This window comes from Aspergillus tanneri, assembly GCF_003426965.1.
Source record: "Aspergillus tanneri strain NIH1004 chromosome Unknown AapTan_6_pilon_pilon_pilon, whole genome shotgun sequence".
In the NCBI taxonomy this organism is placed as follows: Eukaryota; Fungi; Ascomycota; class Eurotiomycetes; order Eurotiales; family Aspergillaceae; genus Aspergillus; species Aspergillus tanneri.
The window spans coordinates 4,132,241-4,153,708 of NW_022984633.1; the positions used below are offsets into that span (position 1 = coordinate 4,132,241).

General features: G+C 44.6%; 5 protein-coding genes across 5 annotated transcripts; 2 read left to right on the forward strand and 3 right to left on the reverse strand.

The window, feature by feature from the left end:
• Nucleotides 1-110: 110 nt before the first annotated feature.
• Nucleotides 111-1,496, reverse strand: ATNIH1004_009352 (uncharacterized protein; the record flags this gene model as incomplete). The annotated part of the gene is made up of 1 exon (XM_033573944.1): nucleotides 111-1,496. The coding sequence occupies one exon, from the start codon at nucleotides 1,494-1,496 to the stop codon at nucleotides 111-113; it is 1,386 nt and encodes a 461-aa protein (XP_033424496.1).
• Nucleotides 1,497-3,736: 2,240 nt separating this feature from the next.
• ATNIH1004_009353 (uncharacterized protein) lies at nucleotides 3,737-7,368 on the reverse strand (the record flags this gene model as incomplete). Its single annotated transcript, XM_033573945.1, has 9 exons — nucleotides 3,737-4,044; nucleotides 4,789-5,018; nucleotides 5,444-5,467; nucleotides 5,531-5,686; nucleotides 5,733-6,078; nucleotides 6,131-6,660; nucleotides 6,739-6,950; nucleotides 7,003-7,288; nucleotides 7,352-7,368. 9 exons carry the CDS (start codon nucleotides 7,366-7,368, stop codon nucleotides 3,737-3,739), a joined length of 2,109 nt encoding a protein of 702 aa, XP_033424497.1.
• Nucleotides 7,369-10,515: 3,147 nt separating this feature from the next.
• Nucleotides 10,516-10,942, reverse strand: ATNIH1004_009354 (uncharacterized protein; the record flags this gene model as incomplete). Its single annotated transcript, XM_033573946.1, has 2 exons — nucleotides 10,516-10,762; nucleotides 10,812-10,942. The coding sequence occupies 2 exons, from the start codon at nucleotides 10,940-10,942 to the stop codon at nucleotides 10,516-10,518; spliced, it is 378 nt and encodes a 125-aa protein (XP_033424498.1).
• Nucleotides 10,943-14,453: 3,511 nt separating this feature from the next.
• On the forward strand, nucleotides 14,454-15,907 carry ATNIH1004_009355 (uncharacterized protein; the record flags this gene model as incomplete). The annotated part of the gene is made up of 3 exons (XM_033573947.1): nucleotides 14,454-14,582; nucleotides 14,636-15,050; nucleotides 15,294-15,907. 3 exons carry the CDS (start codon nucleotides 14,454-14,456, stop codon nucleotides 15,905-15,907), a joined length of 1,158 nt encoding a protein of 385 aa, XP_033424499.1.
• A 3,054-nt stretch (nucleotides 15,908-18,961) lies between these two features.
• Nucleotides 18,962-21,089, forward strand: ATNIH1004_009356 (uncharacterized protein; the record flags this gene model as incomplete). Its single annotated transcript, XM_033573948.1, has 3 exons — nucleotides 18,962-19,309; nucleotides 20,550-20,648; nucleotides 20,703-21,089. The coding sequence occupies 3 exons, from the start codon at nucleotides 18,962-18,964 to the stop codon at nucleotides 21,087-21,089; spliced, it is 834 nt and encodes a 277-aa protein (XP_033424500.1).
• Between the last annotated feature and the right edge of the window lie 379 nt (nucleotides 21,090-21,468).

Sequence of the window (21,468 nt, forward strand, 5' to 3'; positions counted from 1 at the left end):
AATGCACAGCTGTACAATCACAGGAAAATAGTATACAAAGTGGCAGGAAACATGGCTCTGTCACTCCTTGGCTGCTATCCCACACCCTCCAGAATAGATCTCAATCTCAATTACTTGGGGACGGGAAATGTGGGAACATCCTTCAGCACCTCGATCTGATCCTTCTTGAGATAGGTAGGCGTTTTATTGACGACTTTGAAGTTCAAGCCTTTGGGCCCAACAAACGCCTTGCAACCCCAGCCCTCGCCACATCCGTCCTCCTCCGTCAGGCTCTTACCATGATCCGGATCCTTTGGCTTAAAGAGCGTATTGTCACAAGGAGGCTTGATGCCGCCGCCCTCCTTAAACACATTCCCGGAGGGTATCTTGGGGTTCTTTTTGTCCTTTTCTGTTTTCTCCTCCCATGCCACCACGGTGGGTTTCTCCGGCAAGTTTTTCAACGACTTCGTGGGGTTGAGCAGGTAATATTCGAGGGATGCCATGACCTCTCCACAGGCGCCCTCATTCTTGTGCTTGAGGAATCCCTGGGGAATTTGGTCGATGGACCCGGTCGTACTGCTTCCACCCTGGTTGTTCGACTGTCCCTGGCCGTTGTTCGACTGCTGCTGACCAGTGCCCTTTTTCTTGTCGTTGTTTGAGCTGGTGCTTCCGCCCTGGTTGTTGCGTTGTCCCTGGCCGTTGTTCGACTGTCCCTGGCCGTTGTTCGACTGTCCCTGGCCGTTGTTCGACTGCTGCTGACCAGTGCCCTTTTTCTTGTCGTTGTTTGAGCTGGTGCTTCCGCCCTGGCTGTTGCGTTGTCCCTGGCCATTTTTCGACTGCTGCTGACCAGTGCCCGTTTTCCTGTCGTTGTTTGAGCTGGTGCTTCCGCCCCTGCGTGGTCCCTTGCCTGTCAGACCTCGTTTCTCCGGCGCGCTCGTCTGCTCTTGTTGAGTTGTCGCAATACTTCCTTCCCTGCAGCTGATGAGGGCGTTCATGACATCCGGTGCTTTTTCCTTAAGGACACTGGTAAACTCTTCGTTCTTGCCCCTCAGTTCGTCTGGAGAAGCGGCCAATTTAGCAATGCCGTCCCTGTCATAGATGTAACCTCCACCCTTGAGGCTGGATGCGAGAAAGACCTCATCCCCGACCTTAAGGGCAGTCATGACAGTTGGGAGCCCCTTTTGCTTAGCCTTATCCTTAGGCGGATTCTTGATATACAGGTCGAACATTTCCCACCAGGCGGCTTCGGCGAGGCCTGCAATATCGGCTTCAGTCACGGATGAGGAGGATTTCAGTTTAAGGTGGGCAGCATAGCCATTGAACCTATTTGGGCCGCCGAATTCCATATTTTTGACACCCAGGCTACCCAGGCCATCGAAGGACGGTCTAGCCTTGTACTTGTTGTTTGGCTTTGACTGAGAGGTTTGGCCTTGCGACGCTCCTTGTTTACCCACAGGGCCGGCCGCGACGAGGGCCACAAGGAGGCATACCACCAGATAATAGATTTTGGGTATCATGTTCGGATCAACCCAGCATAAGACTGAGGTTCAAAAAGTCCGACAGAAAAAAAAAAAAAAAAAAAGAAAGAAAAGAAAAAGGAAAGACTTGGATAAAGAAAGACTTGGATCAGAAAACGAGGGAAACTAAAAGAATGACTGTGATAGTAATGGTGAAGATGACAGCCTGAACGAAGGCACAACGACGAGGTATTTATACCCTCGACCGCTGGTTACCATCTGGATATACGGATATCAAAACATCACCGTATACTCCGTAGCGGAATAGACAAGACGCTGATCAGACACAGCGTCTGTTGGCAAGTCGGTTATCCGGAGGCTACATGACCCCTATGGGGGCTGTTCTGGGTTCGCTTAATCTTTTCCATACGGAGGTTGATGTATACACTCCTGTATACGGGCCCGATTTGATGTCCGACTGTGGACCAGAATTCCAGAAACGGCCCCGCGCCAAGACCCCTGCGAAGTTAAGAACCGTCCTCCGTTCACGACCACGGAGAATGATTCCATTTAGCGGGGCTCCTCTGAAACGGCCCCTTCCAAGGAGAATTTGCCAATTTAAACGATGAGGTGGAGGATTTATACGACTTCCTGGCGCTAAACTAGTCTACTAGCCTTAGGCTATATCGTTATAGTCTATTTTTGTACGAGGTGTCAGGTGGTAGCAACATCCCCATCAGCCAAAAAGCGCACCCCACCCGCCGTATACAGTGCCATATCGGTAATCCTTAATCTATATCAATTCTAGGGTAATCCCGGTGGTGTAAGGGGTGGAATACAACTGCCAGGCGCATTGGACCATTACCTTCCGTGATTTGGGGAGATCTACTATTAGAGAGCATAGGCGGTTTGAGTGTTATTGGAGAGATATCCATGTGTCCGTATCCAGCATCGTCCGGGGGAGCGTTGGGATTGAGCGGGTTGCCGAGCTGAGGTTACGGGCCCAGAGACCATCTTCGCCGCGACGGATGGCTTCATCAATCCACACTTTCACGCTCTTATACTGGCTACACAGAATACCCTTATCGACCGATGCAAGATACAGATCCCATGGGGTCAGAATTGCAGTGTCTTGTCAGTGGCAGTGTGAACGACCCGTTCTGGAATGCAAGAGCTGACCCACGTTGGTCCCTCACCCTTAGGGTCCGTGCTTTCCCCTCTTTCCCCTCAGCCTGAGGCAGTGCCCCTGTGTGATAGGACTACGAGCTTGATATACTCCTACTGCTTTCTCACCGAGACAAGTTTGCCAGTCCTATATGTTTCTCAGCCTTAATGCAATACTAAATGTTGTTGCCTACTCCCTACCTGAGTTGGGAGGAGGCTTATCCGTCCAAGCTAACACTTTGCAGAGACAACCTAGCCTGGTGCTCCAAACCTATATCCTTCGTCCTTTATCCCGTACCTATTCTATTCAAGCATTACATATAAATACACTATCTTCCTCCATTATGGCCGGATCACGGTGTCAAATTATCAACGCACCCTCAGACGAACTTCCCTGCGGCATTATTTCTATCTTTCTTGCTGGAACAACTAGCAAAGTCGACACAAATGACTGGCGGGAGTTATTATGTGCGTCTCTCTCCAATATACCAATTACCATTTACAACCCATATCGCGCTGATTGGGATAGCTCGTGGCGTGAGGATATTGACTTCCCACCTTACCGCCAGCAAGTGGAGTGGGAGCTGGATAAACAGGACAAAGCCGACGTTGTTGTTATCTATTTCCACCCAGCAACGCAAGCGCCTATCAGTTTGTTAGAGCTTGGGATTTGCGCACGGGTGCCGAGGAAAGCTATCGTGGTTTGTCCTGAGGGATATTGGAAGAGAGGCAATGTGCAAATTGTGTGCAAGAAATTCGGTGTCGAAATGGTGGACGATGTTGACAGACTCAGGGCAGTAATAGTGAAGCGATTGCCGGATCCTTTATAAATTACCTGACCAGCACTTCCAGATTAAGGCTAGGTGAGGAGGTGAGGAGATTAACCGCACACTGTCAGTCGTTTGACCTATTCTTTGTTGCGCTCGTTGGCTGCTTCGATGGTACCTAAGAGTATGAATCTGTACTACGCATTATGGCAATGTCTTACTATACTGTTCCTGCGAACACGTCGATATGTCAACAAGTTACATGAGATTTCAAGACACCATTGTCGTTTCTTCCGTCATTTCCACTTGCCTCAGTAATGCTAACAGTGCTCGGTCTCATGCCGAATAGCTTAAGACAGTAGGAACTTTCTATCGTTGGCTAATATGTATAAGGGAATCAAAGTCCTTCTCATGCACCTGGTCCAACGATTTTACAGAAGAGTCTGCTGGCCCATCAGATGTCGTAAACGTCTTGCTAACGATTTCGAAGTATGAAGCTTTGGCATTCGCAAGCTCAAGATCAGCTTCGGCCTCCTGTCCGTGAGCTTGACGCAGTGCCTCAGATAGCTTAAACCGGCATCGAGCGTACTTCGCAGGGTGAGTACCCTTATTCAAGACCCTAGTCCTTATGTCCTCGAAGAATCTCTCAGTGTCTTTTCGTTTTGCTTCTTGCTGGCCTATCATGCATGGTAAGTATTCACCCAAGACCTATATAAGTTGGCGAGGGGCACGTACGGATCCTTTCCGGGATAGCCTTATAGTGTGTAAGGGCTGTCTGAAGAGCTAATCACGGTAGCTTCTCTGAGATGGTGACTGAAATGAACGGAGAAATGTCAGTAAGCACAAGACGAGATTTTATACTGGTCCTGTCAGCAAAGACTCTCAGACTCACAGCGCAGCATCTTCATTCCCCTGCATCAAGGCACAACAGCCCAAATGGTATTCGATAATGCCGTTGAAGTCAAGGGCTCGAGACTTGTCTCCTTGGAGCCACATCGACTGACATTCCAACAACATTCTTTCTGCACTTTTATAATCTCCTTGAAACATCAGAAGCCGACCTATGGTAAACTTGCATCTGCGCATCGTTAGTATGACCTACTCCGATACCACCGTATCGTCCTGTATATCGCTGTGTCGGAGAGGCAACTCACGTAGCTGTTGGAGCCCAAACAAACGGCACCGCAGCCAGAAGTCCATCCATAGCCTCATTTAACAACAACTTTGCTTCATTGAGTCTTCCGGCGTATAGTAAAATCCTTCCGTGTGTCAGCTTCAAAAGTGGGGGGCACTTGAACACAACGCCCGACGACTCAGACCAGGCCCTCCACGTCTCACGGCTGTGGTCGGCCCACTTGATTGCAGTATCGAAATCCCCCAAGCAGCCATAGATTGTAGCTAAGTTGTCTTCTATCCAGCACGTGTTGGGAAGGTCACAGGATTTTCGGCTTGCTTTAGGCTGTGCGCTGTAAGCAAGCTATTCAGGGCCAGCTTGAACTGTCCCCAGAAGGCCCACATTGACGCGACATGAATTTCAGTAGACGAGAGGAGGTATATCTCCTTATCAGGCTGTGGAAGCGTCTGCATTGCTATCTTGTTGACAGACACGAGATCCTCGAGCTCGCGCCAGTTCTGCGTTTTAAGAAGATAGCTAAAGGTACATTAGCGTACATAACACTGTTTCGGCAAAGGTGCCTAATAGAAAGAAATGCTCCGTTGTTATCTATCTGTACGGATCAGATTGAAGCCCACTTACCGCTGGCACTGAACCCATGTCTCGCAAGTTTCTCTACAAGCAGAAGTTGGGGTGTCGTCTTCGCTCCTGAGAGAAACTGGACTTGAGCTGCAGTACGTGCTGCAACCAAAGTTGGCACTTATCCCACACATTGTAGAGGTTGGCTCTGGTTGCTCCAGCCTCTCTTGGCCGTTTGGGAAAGACGTACATCAAAATTGAAGCTTCAAAGAAAGCCTTCTAGGTCTTTAGGTTCCAGAAATCGCCTGAACTGTACAGAAATAAGACGATGGATAGAGAATACGCGACTGTATCTGTCTCTTTTAATTAATGCAAAAGCCAACAGTTCTTCCGTGTTTGCACTCAGCCTATTGCGCAATCACTGTTAGCAAATTCACTCGCGTTGTGCAGGTCCGACACAGAACACTAACCGATCAGGATCAAGATACCGAAGCATGCCATCCGTAAGATTTTCTGTCCTTTCATCTGTTTCGAATAAAGATTGCGGAATGCTATCTGGTGCACAAAATGTGAACACCGATAAAAGTGCAGCACAATCAGGCTGAAGGCTCTCGAAGGAGAGCCCGCTAAACAGTATCAAGTCCATCCTTGAAGTCCCTGGATCTATCATACACCTCAACGAGCTCTGATATGGACCATGAGGGACGGTGGATCAGGCCACACATGTTGGATAGCGCTAATGCATGGCCACTTAACTTCTCAGACAGGCTGTATGCGGAGTCTGTTTCATTTGCCAGAAGTTCTGCACTGATTTGTCCTGCGAGGAGATGTAACAAGAATCTGGAGCCGGTAGCCGTGTCCCAAGGGAGGACCTCAAGCCCAGCATCTGCTGGATCAAAACCAAGCGAATGATTTCTCGTTGTAATCAGGATCCGGCCAGTACTCCCACTCAAAGGCAAATAGTCCCGAAGGAGCTCTGATGTCTCTGCATTATCATAGATGACCATCCATTTACACGCTGGTGAATATCCGAGTTAGCGTTTATATGGGCCAAGACTAGATAGACATACTGGTCTGCTGGAGCCAGCCTTTCAAAATCATGCGGTTCTCATCGTGAGTGGCTGATCTAGTATCAGGTAGTTTCAGCCTAAGGGCAATCTCTGTAAAACTCTGCTGGATAGAAACGGAACTTTTAGCTTTGACCCAGAACATAGCATTGTATTCCTTAGTCGCTAGATTCTTTTCTAGGTATTTCATGGCGACGTGGCTCTTCCCAACCCCTCCCATGCCATAGAGTGCCAGCGAGCGTAGCGGCGCAGTTGAGTCACTATCTCTGAAGTGACCATCGATCTTCTCAATCACATCATTGCGGTCAAAGAATCTGGTTGTCCGTATAGGCGGGAGCACATAGCAAGGGAGCTGAGTGGTATCACGGGACACGTGAGGCGAGAGAGAAAGATATGAAAGCCATGAGCTCAGATCGCCCTGGTACTGTCTCTGGTATATTGTAGCGACTCTTTCAATCCGATTGAGGATATCGAAGATATCCTCGACCGCTGTTGCAAACTTTTCGGTTAGTTGAGACCATGTTGACGGATAACTCTCTGGAGTAGCAATATTAGTTCGCGCATACTGGAATGGTAGCTTTGGAAGTTTGGAACTGCACCGCTATTATAACTCTGAGAGATCATCCTCTGCCTTGCGTAAGAGTTGCACAGCATCCGCGAGGAACGTGACGATCCGCAGGAATATGTCAAAAGAAGACTCTTTGTCCTCCTTAGTAACAGCGGGACTCTTCCTACAGTGAAGGATGAAATCATGGCGGTTTCTGCCTTGTTTCTTGAGCATCTGGACAATTCGTCGCATAGTGTCGTCGTGCTGTAAAGCCAACTAGAACGTGCTGTTAATAATAACACCTTCGCTACAGCGCCAGATCCCTTACTGTAAGTAGTAAGCCAAGCAAACCCCAGAAGATACCTGTGTCCAGAGTCGAGAAAAGCTGTGTGGAGAAGAATTCACTGAAATTTTTCAGATCGATCAGTCGCGGCTGCAGCATTGCCAGCTCATGCAATGCGGCTTCTGATGCTTCTTCATCTTGTTCCGCAAAAACATGCTCTTGTATGTCCTGATAGGTGCGGAAGCTCCTTATGATCCCGCGATCGTATGGCTCCATACGTTCCGAACATGCCTTGATAGTCAACGTCCATTGTTTGCCGAAGTAGTCCTCCCTGGCAGCGCAAAGAAACTATGTTAGAATACCGTTCCCCGGCGACTCGGAAAATCGGACGTACAAGACAGGAGATTCCATGGTGCACCGTGTTATTCAGCAGCATGTACCGGCTGCTAAACATTAGTTAAGTCGACCACAGATTTGAACAAGACGATGTTAGTAGACCAGGCCAGGAAAAGAGAGACAAGTGCCAATCGCCGGCCCAGTGGCACATGTCATAAGATGTTGCAGAGCCGTTCCGCTTCGAGTGGAGCTGACGATTGCAGAGGTCTTTGGCCAATTGATGGGACACACGTGTAACGGTCCGGCGCGATAAGAGGGAGCGGGGTTGTGAAATCTATGGTTTTAATAAGAGTTAATACCTCTGTGGGTGCACTGCAGAATACAACGTGCTAATAAAAGACGACCTACCCTTCTTTGTGAATTGTTTGGTTAGTACAATCTGATCCAACAATCGCTCCTGGATATATCTCCACGCAAGATGTGCGCTTTTAATAACATGATATTTAGCTTTTCTGTGTTATATAGCTTGGTTTGGTCGCATGGAACACGCTAGGTATAGTGAACTAGAACTAGAACTTTATTATAGTATAGAGTCACGGCTTTCTGCGTCTCCGGGCGGCTAAAGTGGATTCAGCGGATATTGTCTGGTTTATAACTCGGGATTTATCGGCGATACACGGAGACAAAAGGTATAATTACGCATTTGTGCAGACCCTATACCTCCATTATAAATAACATGTTAGATTAATATTATTCCCTCAAATAAATTGCAATGTGAGCAGAATCGGCCTACAGTTACAATTATATACTAGTTAGCCCTATAAAGATGGACTAACCACCAATTAGTACTACTGATATTATTTGGTTACAGGCACGCCGAACATAGAGCTATCTATTACAGAACAAAGATATAGAGATTCTCCTTTAAGGACATTTTACCCGACCCCTCTTCTTTCCACGTGGTGCAGCATAGCAGTGGACATCTTTCAAGTGATATTCTAACTTGGTCAGACTGTCCAGTTCTAGAGCACAAGCGGGATGACGGCAATGGAATTTACTGTCCAGTGCTTGGGGAGAGAGATGCAAACCCACGTGTGCAAACCACACTGGTTGATCTAAGAACTGCTCCATCCTTTTTGGAGGTTTCAAAGTTATCCCCGCGGCAGAATGGGCAGTACGCGGCTTTTGCTGGGGTATTCTAAAAAAATTATTAGATCGCAACGAAGGAGATACTCTGGTTTATCCAGATAATGCTTACAGTAATAGGACTATTCCTAGACACCCTAAATCCATAGATTGCACTTAAAGTAATATTCTGTATAACTGTTTTCGCCTATTTAGGATAGCCGCTGCTTATAATATTTATAAAGATGTGTTTACTAACAATACGGCTAAAGCCTGATTTTTATAAGCGCTTGTTATAACACAGTATATAGGCACTTACATTTGTATTAACATTCCACAGACATATTTCCTATCAACAGGTTTTATCCTATATCTATATGCAACAGGGCTTCTAGAGCTTTAAGGGCCTCCCGACCAGTATCGCTCCGCAATGTCCCACCTAGGGAAAGAATTTAAGCAAGTATATCCCACTCTGGCATTACTTTTTTAGTATAATAAAAAAATATCTGCTCACGAATAGTCCCCGCTTGGACTGTAAACTGTCTCGGCTAAGCTTTTTGTATCCACCGAAGCTTTTCCAAGTAGAGACTTTGTTTTTAATTATAGATGCAGTGTTGTTCTAGCTAATCCGCTGCTACCTTAGGGCTCTGCAAGCTAATAAGTTGCTTGCTTACTTATTATATTAAATTATCAAGAGAAATTATGTTACTTTGTTCTTGGAACTTAAATTTAGCTTTTACTAGCAGGGATTACTATAGCTATAAATACCGGTACATACCTATACTTTGTTAATTTTAAATATGCTTATATTATATTAAAACTTTAAAATATATTACTAGTTTATTAACTTAGCTTAGCGTGTGCGCATACAATCTTTTAAATATATTTTAATAAATATAGCCTGCATATTTTATCCATGCGGTTACAGAATAATGCTTATTTATACTAGTATTATTAGTAGGTATTTGTATTTACTAGGTAGCATGTGTTATACCTACCTTTATTAAAGCCCAGCACTAACAAGCACAACCAGTGACATTACAGGTATATCTACTCCTGTGGCCTAGTTCTATAAACTCCTTGCTAAAGGTATTTACTCCCCAAGATCTTCCGGTGGAGAGCTTAATATCCTGTTTGTTATAAGGGCGAAAGACTGGAACATCCAAGACCTCCGGCCTGAATTTAATAGTTATAATTACCTTTTTTTTAGGCTTGTACTTTATAGATTTTATTATATTAAGGACCGCCTGAGCTGACTTATAGTTATAAAAGGTCCTGTTAGTAGAAGCCATCGGAATAAAAAATAAAAGAAAGTTAAAAAAAAGTGGGAGCTTTTTTTTAATAAATTTTATAAAATACATGGATTGGAAGCTCCAACCTTTTCTTTTTCTAGTATTCTTTTATGTTGAGAATCTCGGGGAAGAAGCTATGTCGTGAGGTGCTAGGATAGCGGTGACTGGATAGTATATTGAAACTATCGGTGCGATCTAGTATCGCATGGTGAGTATGTTCTTCTATCTAGGAGAGAGAGCGTAGATAAACGCTTCCTTATGTCTACGTGTCCTTTAGCCCCTTAGCCCCTTGCGTGTGATATGTCAGATGGCTTCAGGACTAGGATACCCGAAGGTGCCTTAGGCATCCTGGTTTTCAACATTTTATATAATTTTAAAAATATATCAGAACAAGCATTTTCACACTATCTACTAATTAAATAGGAAGGATAGAGTGCTGTATAATAATTAATATAATGTACTTAACTATTATTTTATACCTTACCCTATAGCATGCTGCTATTACATGCGCTTTAAGATACTTATCCTCCCCTTTATGTTTTTATTTCCTAAACAAGTCTTGCCAAGTGGTTAACTCATGCACTTCCCCTAACCACACTAATGTAAAACAGTAAAAAAGAATTACTGTACTTAGCTACACTCTTTTTTAATCAGGATATCTTCCCCTATACTCTTTAAAATCTCGACACCACAGTTGCGTTATAAGGATAGTAAGATTACTTGGTAAGAGGCCATCTTTTTCCATCTTTTTTTTACAAAGGTCTATCTTTTCTTTTAGCCCTTGCTTTATCCACTATAATACCAGTTACTTGTCACGAGTTAGGGATATGCTAACCTCTCGGACAGTTATAAAGATACTTTCTAGCATATTGTAACCCTGTCGGAGAAGGAGCCCAGCCTTAAAATCTCTGCGGAACCTGTTAACAGTTAACACTGTTAGCATTTCTTTACTCCCAGGTCGGCCCTTCATATTTTTAGCCACAAATTCTAGAAACCCTTTGTAGGATTGAATGTCTGGTGGAGACACCGCTGTTGGATGCAGAGCAAGGAATCTGCGAACCTGTCAGTATACGGTCTCTGGGCAGGGTGCCTCTGACTAACTTCTTAAATATCCGAAGAGCTCGATTGTACTTCCCTTCGGTGCGTAGGAGAACGGCTCGAGTTATCTCGGAGTTGTTACGGTCGTCCAGATTAATTGTCTGGTCGAACGTGGACACGCCTCGTCCTGCCATATTATCCAAGTCTCAGTATGCAGTAAATTTATAGCTTAAGAGCGGTATAGGTTTGGAGAAAGAAGACAGACTACCTAGATATCAAAATCTTCACGTTTACAGGGAGAAGGTGGTTGGTGCGGCTTCCTGGTCTTATTTGCGCAAATGTGACTTCCTTCTAGCTCGGGTGTATAGTATTCGGGTGGGTGAACAGGGGCCTGAAGTGCCCTGAAGGAAAACTGAATAGGGCGGCAAGCCTCCCACGCAGCGCTTGGTGGTCACCACCATACTTATGCTGTTGTATGTTTTGATTTTATATTTTTAGTTCATTATTTGGAGGTTGTTAGCCATATTCTCAAGTGTCTTGAACCGTTGTGAAGGGAGCGGTTGCTGGCTACACCAGAAGAAAGCCATTAGATCGCGTGAATGCCATTCTGTTGGGCGTATGATTACTAGTATGCGTACAATAAACCTCGTGGTGGCCAGAGCGTGGACGGCTTTGAGCTTCATTCTATCATTATGGATTGGACTAAAAGAGGGCATTAATGGAACAATCACAGATAGAAGTAAAAGAAAGTGTACTGGACATGTTTCACTTCTCGTTTCATGGGCATAACTAGAACTAGAACTTGCTCTTACATTTGCAAGACGACACAAGGAAAGCCCCATATCAGAGCTTGCAAAACCCCTTCTCTCGGTATCCAGCTGAAATTTCATGAAGTATAAAGTCCCTACCGAGTCCGTTAGATATACTGTTAGGCCTTCTCTTTTATTATCGCCTTTAGAAAATATACGAGGATGCAGCATTATGTTCTTTACCCATACGTGCAACCATTTGATCGAGTAGAACCCCAGGCTCTTAGTGAGCCACACTAGTGAATCAAGCCATCATAGACAAGACTAAATTATAGCCGCCATACTAGTTTAATACAGCAGGAATGCAGCAGCACTATTAGGTGAATATGAGAAGTGCTGATTCACAATAAAGAACGGCCGATAGATAGGGAGACAGGCGCTAAACTAGTACATGGCCCACGGCAAAAAATAAACCATCACACAAATGGATAGCCGCACGAGGCTATATTATGAATAGAATATAAGCGCATACATTGGTATTTTAGGGAGTGCATAACTTTTTTTACAGATATAAAGAGCTGGTTTGACAATGCGATACGCGTCTATCCGGCCGCTGCTTCCTACGGCAGCCGGGAGGATCGAAGCTCGCCTACCCAGATGGAAAGCTCCGCGAATTCCGGACTGACCAGTTCCGTTGGGGGTCGATGAAGATGCCAAGACTAAGGAGTAAGTAGAACTTTTTTATTTTTTTATAATTTCTGTAGTTGTCCCTTAGTATACAAAAAGGTTCTTGGCGTCTGCTTGGATGCTAAGGAAACATGCTGGGGTGACACTTTTTCTCTTCCAAATAAAAGGCGAATATTTAAAAAAAAACTTCCAAGTATTTCTTTACCTAATGAATAATCTATGGTTTACTCCTAGTTCAAAACCGTTGAGGGTTTCCGAAGAACTGCTAGGATTTATGCCTAGGCCATTTACTCAGACGTCCAATAGAAGAAAAAGACCATCTGGCCTTAGCCGGTTACTATCCCCGATTTCGAAGGTGTCTGGCCATCAAGAGCAAACAAAGCTAGCTAATTACAGCGATGGTTCTTGTCTATGGCGATAGTCTAGATTTGTCTCACTCCCACTTAATGCCAGGGTACAATGCTGCAATGAAACCTTTTACCAATTTGGACAGCATCAGATTATACTTGTCATCTAACAATCAAGATCAACAAGCCCTTTTTCTCCTCTAAGTAGAATTATTTAAAAGAAGGACAGTAGTATGTGTAAAAAGTATTATGCCTCAGGCCTGTGATAGATAGTGGCACAATAGGTGGTGTTTTTTCTCTTGTATCTTTTGTATTTCCTTGCTTTTCTTTGTATTCAGTACTCTGCACAGATAGGAAGATGGCTGGATTGGCAGCACACGCTGACCATGGTCAGTGCCTCGCCCAGTCCTGGCCCAGTTTTCGGTGGAGCAGCCTGCATGGATTTGATTCCCTGGAGCCTAGGCAGCATCTGGTGACCCGCAACACCTTTCTTGTTTAGTGTAGCTAAGCCAAAATATCAAACAGCCTTATCCAGTAATAGTATTAGTATGTCTCACACATACAAATAAAAGAGCGCAATATAGTTATAAGAACATTTTATTAATGATTATCTAGTTAGCAAAATGGTACAAAGCGTATTTTCCGCCATAGTGTAAAGGGCTAGAGCACGTTTGACCTCTCGTCCCTATTATCCCTGTTGTCCCTACTGTCTCCGTTGTCCCTATTGTCCCTATTGTCCCTACTGTCCCTACTGTCCCTACTGTCCCTACTGTCCATTTTGGCCCATTGGCCGTCGATCGATGTCACGTGACTCCCCATCCTGCTTATTTTCCTCTTCCTTTCTTCCTTCCTTCCCTTCTTCAACGATTCCTTCTTGAACATAACCTATCTTGTAGGTTCTATGGGTTCAGCCCTTGACACGTAGTATCTATTCAAGTTTTATACGGTCTTCTATGTATCATGAACATTCAATTAGCACCGAATAACGATTCAGTCATATAGACAAAGGCTCGTAGCAATTAGTAGGGTAAGTCTCTATGTTGAGCACCCTGAATGAGGTATAATTCAGGCCCAGTATAGCTTTACTGCCACCGATATTTTGATTCCACACTGAGTTGGCCAGATCGGCCGACAATTTTTCAACCCCCACTTGGTTGGGATTCGAAATGAGCCGATAAAAAGTAGGAATATCGCCGAGTTGAAAAGTGCCACGTCCAAGATTAAACTTAATGTGCTAGGATTAACCAAAATTCTAATTGTAATTGACTCTTTAAGTGGCCTTGAGATGTCAATGTAACCCTAATCATTCAGGTGGATATCCATTAACCAATGGCGCGAATCACTGATTATCAATCTAATCTAATCTCGGCCTACTAGTACGGCTAGTTAGGTAGTCTTAGTGCTTCGGAGAACTACGGAGTACACTGTTTCTTTTCTCTTTCTTTTACCTAATTTTATTTATTCTCGGCCAAGAGAATAGGTTTACAATCGGAAAATCGATACATAAGCCTTGGGTTTCCTTATTACCGTCTTGTTGGAGCCATTCAGCTTTGGCGTTGAGGAATTTCCAAACATGTTGAAAGTCACCACTTCAGCCAACGAGGCTCCTCCTATCACAGAGTCTCAGGAAGTATCAAAAAAACAGCAGGATGGCGTGCGCGTTGCAGAAGCTGTTACCATGTCATGGTCGAAAAGATCATTAATTCTGGTATATATCTGGTAAATACATGCGATTCATATGGCATTGCACAATAATATCTGACATACTAGTGGCATGTAGCATGTGGTTGATATACTTCGTACGTGCCCTAAACGGAAGTCTAACAAGAAATTTGTCGCCATTTATTACGAGTGATTTTCAAGGCCATTCCCTACTTACTGTAATTGGTATTGTTACCAATATTATGAGTGCTGCCTGTACCATGCCAGTTGCCAAGATTTTGAACTTATGGGATCGTACTGTCGCGCTGACTACGATGCTTGCTGTCTCTATAATTGGTCTTATCCTGATGGCATGCTGCAATGATATTACCACCTATTGTGTGGCTCAGGTATCTAGTTTCTTGAACCTGTTGCTTGCCCGCAGCACTAACTGTATACATAGGCATTTATCACCGTCGGTTTTACCGGTCTCATTTTCTGCATAGACGTCTTGACTGCCGATACATCCACTGTGCGAGACCGAGCCCTTGCGTTTGCTTTCACCTCATCTCCATACATCATCATGTCTTTTGCAGGAGCCCCGCTCTCTGACTCCTTTAACAAATCCAATTGGCGCTGGGCGTATGGCACGATTGCAATTCTTCTACCTACCGTCACTGTTCCGCTTATCGTTATTTGGAGATTCGCCAGAAAGAAAGCCCAGCAGAAAGAAGCACTGTTCCCTGTCACTGAGAAGCGCTCCTGGTTCGAGAGTATTAAGTATTATATCATTGAGTTTGATATGATTGGTATCTTGCTCCTCATCGCTGGCTTATCGCTCTTTCTATTGGCATTCGTGCTTGCAGGCTCCCAAGAAGGTACATGGCATTCCACCAGGATCATATGCATGATTGTTATTGGTGGTGTTACCATCGGAGCCTTTGTTGCCTATGAACGACTTTTTGCTGAAAGGCCCTTTATCCCTTACCATCTACTTGTTTCACGAACAATAGTTGGTGCCTGTCTTCTTAATTTCACCTACATCATTGCATACGACTGTTGGGACAGCTACTTTACATCCTACTTGCAGGTTGTATATAATACAACATTAACACAGGCAGGTTATGTAACAGCTATTGGAAACCTGATCTCTCCTCTCTGGCTGATTGGGGTTGGCTGGCTAGTCCGTATTACCGGCCATCTTAAGTGGTTACTGCTGTGTGCGATTCCAGTTTACATGCTTGCTGTTGGTTTGATGATCCATTTCCGAAGTCCTGGCCACAGTATCGGTTTTATTTGCCTGTGTGAGGTGCTTATCGGCTTGGGCAGTGGTACTATCGTTGCTCTTGAACAGACAGCAGTTCTAGCAGCCTCAGAGCATAATGACTATGCATCAATGCTAGCGCTACTAGGGCTCTGCGGAAATATTGGTGGCGCTATTGGGAACAGCATCTCCGGCGCAATCTGGACAAACACCTTGCCCAACAAACTCAGGGAATTTTTACCAGACGAGACAAGACCGAGATGGAACGAGATATATGAGTCACTAACCGTGCAGCTGAGCTTCGAGGTTGGATCAGCAACTCGTATTTCTGTTCAACGCGCATATGCCATTAGCCAGCGGAATATGCTGATTGCAGGAATCTCAATCATGGCAGTGACAATTGCGTGGGTGCTCTTGATCAAAGACATTCGGGTCAAAGGAATGAACAATATGAAAGGACGACTGTTCTGAAGGTACGGAATCCCTGCAACTTGTTTTAGCCTTTGGGATTCAAGGCACCCTTCACGCTTTTGTTATGTGTATCTTTTCATTGACCGTTGAAGATAACAGGCTGCACGCTGAGTGACTTAAATCTCGTCAGTATAAGCTTTATCATTTTTGTGGGTGGCTGGCGGAATTGGTGTTGGTAGCAAAATGACTTGAGATCCATTATAGTTAATGCCTCCTTAACAATAACTATGGTGTAAAAAGTTTTAGCAAGTTACTTAATCGGTCTAGATTACGTTCATAGACTCTGGCTTAATTCTAGAGAAAAAGACTATGGGACTAAACTTATAATACTTCGTTCTTAGTGGTTATTGGCCATAGTAGTAGTACTGTCAGGAGCTAATTTATATTATGGCTCTCGGGGTCCCTGGCTCTAACACGTCGGCAATTGCAATTGCAATTGTATGATCACAAAACAGTGTCTGTCTAAGAATCTAGAGATTCGTGTCTTACCAGCTGCAACAACGTATACTATGCCGATTCAAGAGGAGGTACATCGCAGCGCCACTTGCACTTCTGTAAACACTAGAGGCGATTCAGGTTCTATAATTATTTTATCTCCAAGATATTGATTTTCTCTCAGTGAAATTAATAGTTTGGTGCCTTATGATGGAACAAATTGATCAAGTATAATATCTGAGTATCACTAATTGGAAGATTAGAGAGAGATTTTTAATTAATTCGATTTTTTCTATGTGGCTGCTTTGCTGCACTAGTGTACTTTAGTTTACTTTTAAGAGAGCAATAAAGACAAAGAACTATGAAGTATCAGCTTGCAGAGTATCCAACATTTTCTTTTCGGTTATCCGAACATTCTTCTTCAGATCCTTACATGCCAGGCAATCTGGAGGCGGCGGAGAAACTATAGATTTATAGGTATCAAGCGCACCATTCGTGCTAGTCTCGATACGGGATGCAAACTCGGAGCTTCACGTAGCCAGAGTATTTGAGTCAGACGCCGTAGTCGAAGCAGATGAAGGTGGCCTCAGCGGTTGCAGCGCAGGGAGATGTACCGCTAGTCGGGGGGATTAATTCCGTACCTGTGATAGCGATAGACCGATACGGAAATTGCGTTGAAATAGTTGGTATAGGGGATTCAATGTATGGTTCCATGGTGGCGGTGGTGGTAGCATCCGGTCGTGGGGCTTTACAATAGATACTGGTGGAACTGCTGAAACTGTGCAGCCGTCAAAATAAAAGCTGGGTTTTTGTATTATGAAACAGTGAGAGGATCGGAGGGAGGTGAAAATTTACGAGCTATCGGATGAATAGGACCAACCCCATGTATCAGTGCCTTGGATAGCCGTTGTAGGCTCTCGAATATGGTAATCTTCGGTTTTGGTACCTTTGTTGCAGTGCAGGATGAGTGTTGTTATCGAGTTCTCTTAGTCGAATGGGGTTAGGATGGATGTTGATGCTGTTCTGGACTTCCTGTGATTGGTGAGGAAGAATGTACATGTGACTTGTACGGCGCTGAGAGGTAAGATCAAGCCTTCCATAGGGCAACGTAGGACCCGTATCTTAGTCCAGTGGAATAGTTAAGATCCTGAGCTTGTTTATAACATGTATAATCATCTCGTGCAAGGTTAAGGAGCTTTCAGCCAGAAACACAAGGCACGGCAGTGAGAGACAAATAAGAAATAACTTTAAGAGAATAAATAGAAAGGAGATTGTGGTGGTATAAAATTTATAAGAAGGATAAACAGAAAATAAAGAAGGCGTTAAAACTGAACATATTCCTATCAGTTTAGTTATATACAAGTAAGAAAACTTTCAGTGTCAAAGGATAGCAGGGATACGTAGCACAGTACTAAAGGACGTTGGACAAAAGCAAACGGCTAAGGATGTTGAAGGGAACCACTAAATAAACATAGAACTTCCTATCCAATAATTGCGGCGAGCTTAGCCACCGAATCATAAGACCATCTCTATCGAGGCATGCCGTTGAATGATGGTATTCCCTCTTCAGTGTCCGGAAGGTATTTCGGTCTGTTTCTCACAAAAACTTCCGCTTCCGGAGGTAGCAAAATAAGACTTGGTGAAGTTAGCATACACAGGTTTTGCCCGGCGTTTTGCGAATGAGAATGTATAGGTACTCACCCATTTTGTATTAAACTTGTTCGCACAATAATAATCTCACCCTCATGCTTCAGTGGTACAGTCCACAAGGTACAGCCACATCTGCTACAAAAGTGTTTCTCCTTTGGATGTCCACTCTCCGTTCCTGTTGTAATTCTGAAGATAGAGATTATATTCTGTGGATCACTGATATCAAGTTGCGAGCGCGAAAATCTTGCTACCTGTTGCACTGAATGAATCAGCATGGGTTCATTATAAACTCTGACTTGTTTGTATCTTAAAAGCATTGAAAGAAAATGCATCATACTAGGAGGGAGTGGCTATATACTCAAATTTATAGTGTAACTTACTATTTGGGAAGCTCCTCCTGCATTCATCGAGCAGTGATGGCAATAGCATATAAATGTCCCCTGTGGCGGGCCATCCACGGAGAAGCTAATGGCTCCACATAGGCAAGAGCCTTCGAGCTGCGTCATATTAAATAAATTACGAAAATTCCACAAATACTGAGCCTTAACGGGTGATGTTAATTTTGTCTGCTAACTGTGCCCTGGGGCGACGTTGGGGTTCTTATAGATCGAGTCATTGAACAACACACTATCCGATATCGGAGGCATCCGTAATATATAGGACATCTGCGGCATATCTTAAACAACAGTGCAAATCAAAGGCGGCTAGCAAATCCGAACAAAACCGGCCACGGGACCAATCAGAGGGGCTCTTGATGTAAACTCATCATGCATGATGGCATGGCCGAAAGTATGCGCTTCTCTCATTCCAAGGCACACTTCTCCTATGCCAAGCCCTGACACGAGGACATAACGTTATGCTGGAAATATAACTATAAGCCGCATCCAGTCAACCAACAATTTATTTTATTCATCAAGCAAAACTCCAATTTATGAATAATTATTATATATAATCTACTATTAGTTGAAGATGATCTTGACCGCCCTTGCAACGTTGCGCATGGCCGTGGGCTTCGGCCTAATCTCCATCCCGAGACAAGTCGGTGCAGTGTTCCTCCTCCCATACACTCCTGAAGTTGCCATCACGGCTAGAATGGCTGGTGGGCGTGATTTTACAGTCGCGGCTCTTCTTTTTGCCTGTCGGGACCAAGCTATCATTTCGGGCGAAACTGATCCGGTTTTGAAGAACGCCCGTCAGGGCCAGCGCCTCGGCTGGACTGCTACGCAGAGAGCCTTGATGGCAGGAATGGTCGTTGATGGTATTGACATACTGAATGTCGTGATTGGCTATTTGGAGGGCACTTTGTCAATTGAGGGAGTTGCTACACTTGGAGGAGGGGCGATTTTATTTCTTTCTATGGGGATTTATTGTTGGTATCGAGAGAAGAATAATCTGTAAATTACATATGGTAGTTGCCATTGGCCATGAGTTCTGATGTCCTATTTTAATGGGATAGGGTTATTAATATGCTAGCTGAGGCCTTGTGGGAATGCTGATTACTTGTTCCGTCATCAATTAAACCTGATCTGCGGTCTGCCGAAAGCTCCCTCCTTTATCCTTTGCTACCTAAGTGCCCTGTTCTTGCCGATATCCAAATCCGTAGTGAGAGAGGTTTCTACCTGGGTTGAGCTGATAGGCATAATCTAGTCATGGGCCAAGTACTGGATATGGATTTAGACTGATCCTTGTGCGGATGGAGAGATTCTTGGGCATCATTCTGTGTATTCACTAGTTATAGCCTTTTCATCTATTTGTATCCACCCACGTCACTACGTTGTATTCTTTTAACACTGGCTATGCCCTACTCCTGTGGATATTATGCATGTAGTTAACAAGCCGATAGCATATGAGCTGCTGTTGTGGATCATTTTATAACTCTCAGCGGAGTACCAGTAATTTCCAATTCCTGTGGCCCACGAGGTCTATCCCAAAACATCTTGGCTTTCATTGACCCTGGATGAGGTAAAAACAATAATTTCGACTGAGTGGGGCCACCTGAAAGGAAGAGGTTGCTTGTGAGATGGATGGAAGCTAACGTGTCACTCAAATGTCTATATCCACATGTGGTACGAAAAGTGCCTCTTCACTCTTGCTACCCAAGCCGCCCATTTTTGTTCTTACTAAAAATAAACCAGAGCCATTCTTCACCTCGGCCCGAGCCATATAATTCGCAGGGCATAAAAGAATGCTCCCCCTCTCTGGATTGCTTTCCCTATCTCTGAGGACCGTATTGAGCGTCTAACCACGGCGAGATCTCATTGGTTGATGCCATGGCAGTGGGTTTTCATTATCGAGGGTTACCATGTCCATCTTCGCCGCAATTCCAATATATTTCCTTCTGCTGATGTTTCCAGAGAGTCCAAAGCATTGTGCCCTCGCTGTAGGTTATCGGGAAGTTAAATTATATATATCATTAACACGCGACCGAAGGATATAACGCTATGAATCGGTTTGGTCAAAGAAGTTCGACAGACAGATGTGGCTTGGAATACCCAGGCAATCATTGAGTACGTGTGCCCAAATTAGGAGAGCTCTGGATGCTAATGTAATGTGATAGAATAATGACTCGTCCTTCCAGGTCTTATTCGCCAGTTATGTCTGCATCGCCATCGCAGCAGTCGCGCAGGCTACTTTCCTACCTACCATTGTGCATACGGTCTGTATCCAACCAATCATGCCGAGGATAGGGCCATCCCACTGACAATCCCAGTCGATGCATTTTTCCACTCAAAAACCAAAATTATACACCGCTATCGTCAATCTCGTCGTTGTACCCTTGTACTGGACATATCTCCTCCATTCTGGCTGGACGCGTGAACGAATGTGGCATTCTATTGTCACCTTTGCGTTCTCCATCCACTGCTACCAGTATAGACCTACTGCAGCTCTCACTCCGACCGACACCTACAACGTTAGTTATCCGGCCACGTACAGCACGGCATTCCTCGGCCAGCCACTTCTCCTCGCGCAACTGGTGTTGTTTTCTTATCGCAGTGCGACATTATACGGCGCAATAGAGCAAACAGTCGGCACATCGATCACCGTGGCTGTCTTGTCTATTGCAAGTATTATCGCCACAGATATATCCGAATCGTGATGCACCGTATGACTTGGCAGAATTTTCTGATACTGCTGCAGGTGGTTAGTATCCTGTCGTATTTGACTATTCCACTGTGGTTGCGTAGGGAGCCAAATTTGAAGATAAAGAAACAGGGCAGGCTGTGCCGTTGCAGAAATTGGATGATTTGGAGAGGGGTCGGCTCGAGGTGGTTGACGTGCAGACGAAGAATGATGTGGTTTGATGCTGGTTGCTAAGATGTTTAATATCATGTTAGAGATCTAATGTTCTGAACTGTGAAGTAGTGTGCAGTTACCTTTTAGAACTGTATGCGTTGCCTTCAGAACGATCTGAGAAAGATTTCAAGATCGCAACACTCTTAGTTACGCTAAGAAAATACCAATAATATCATATTTAG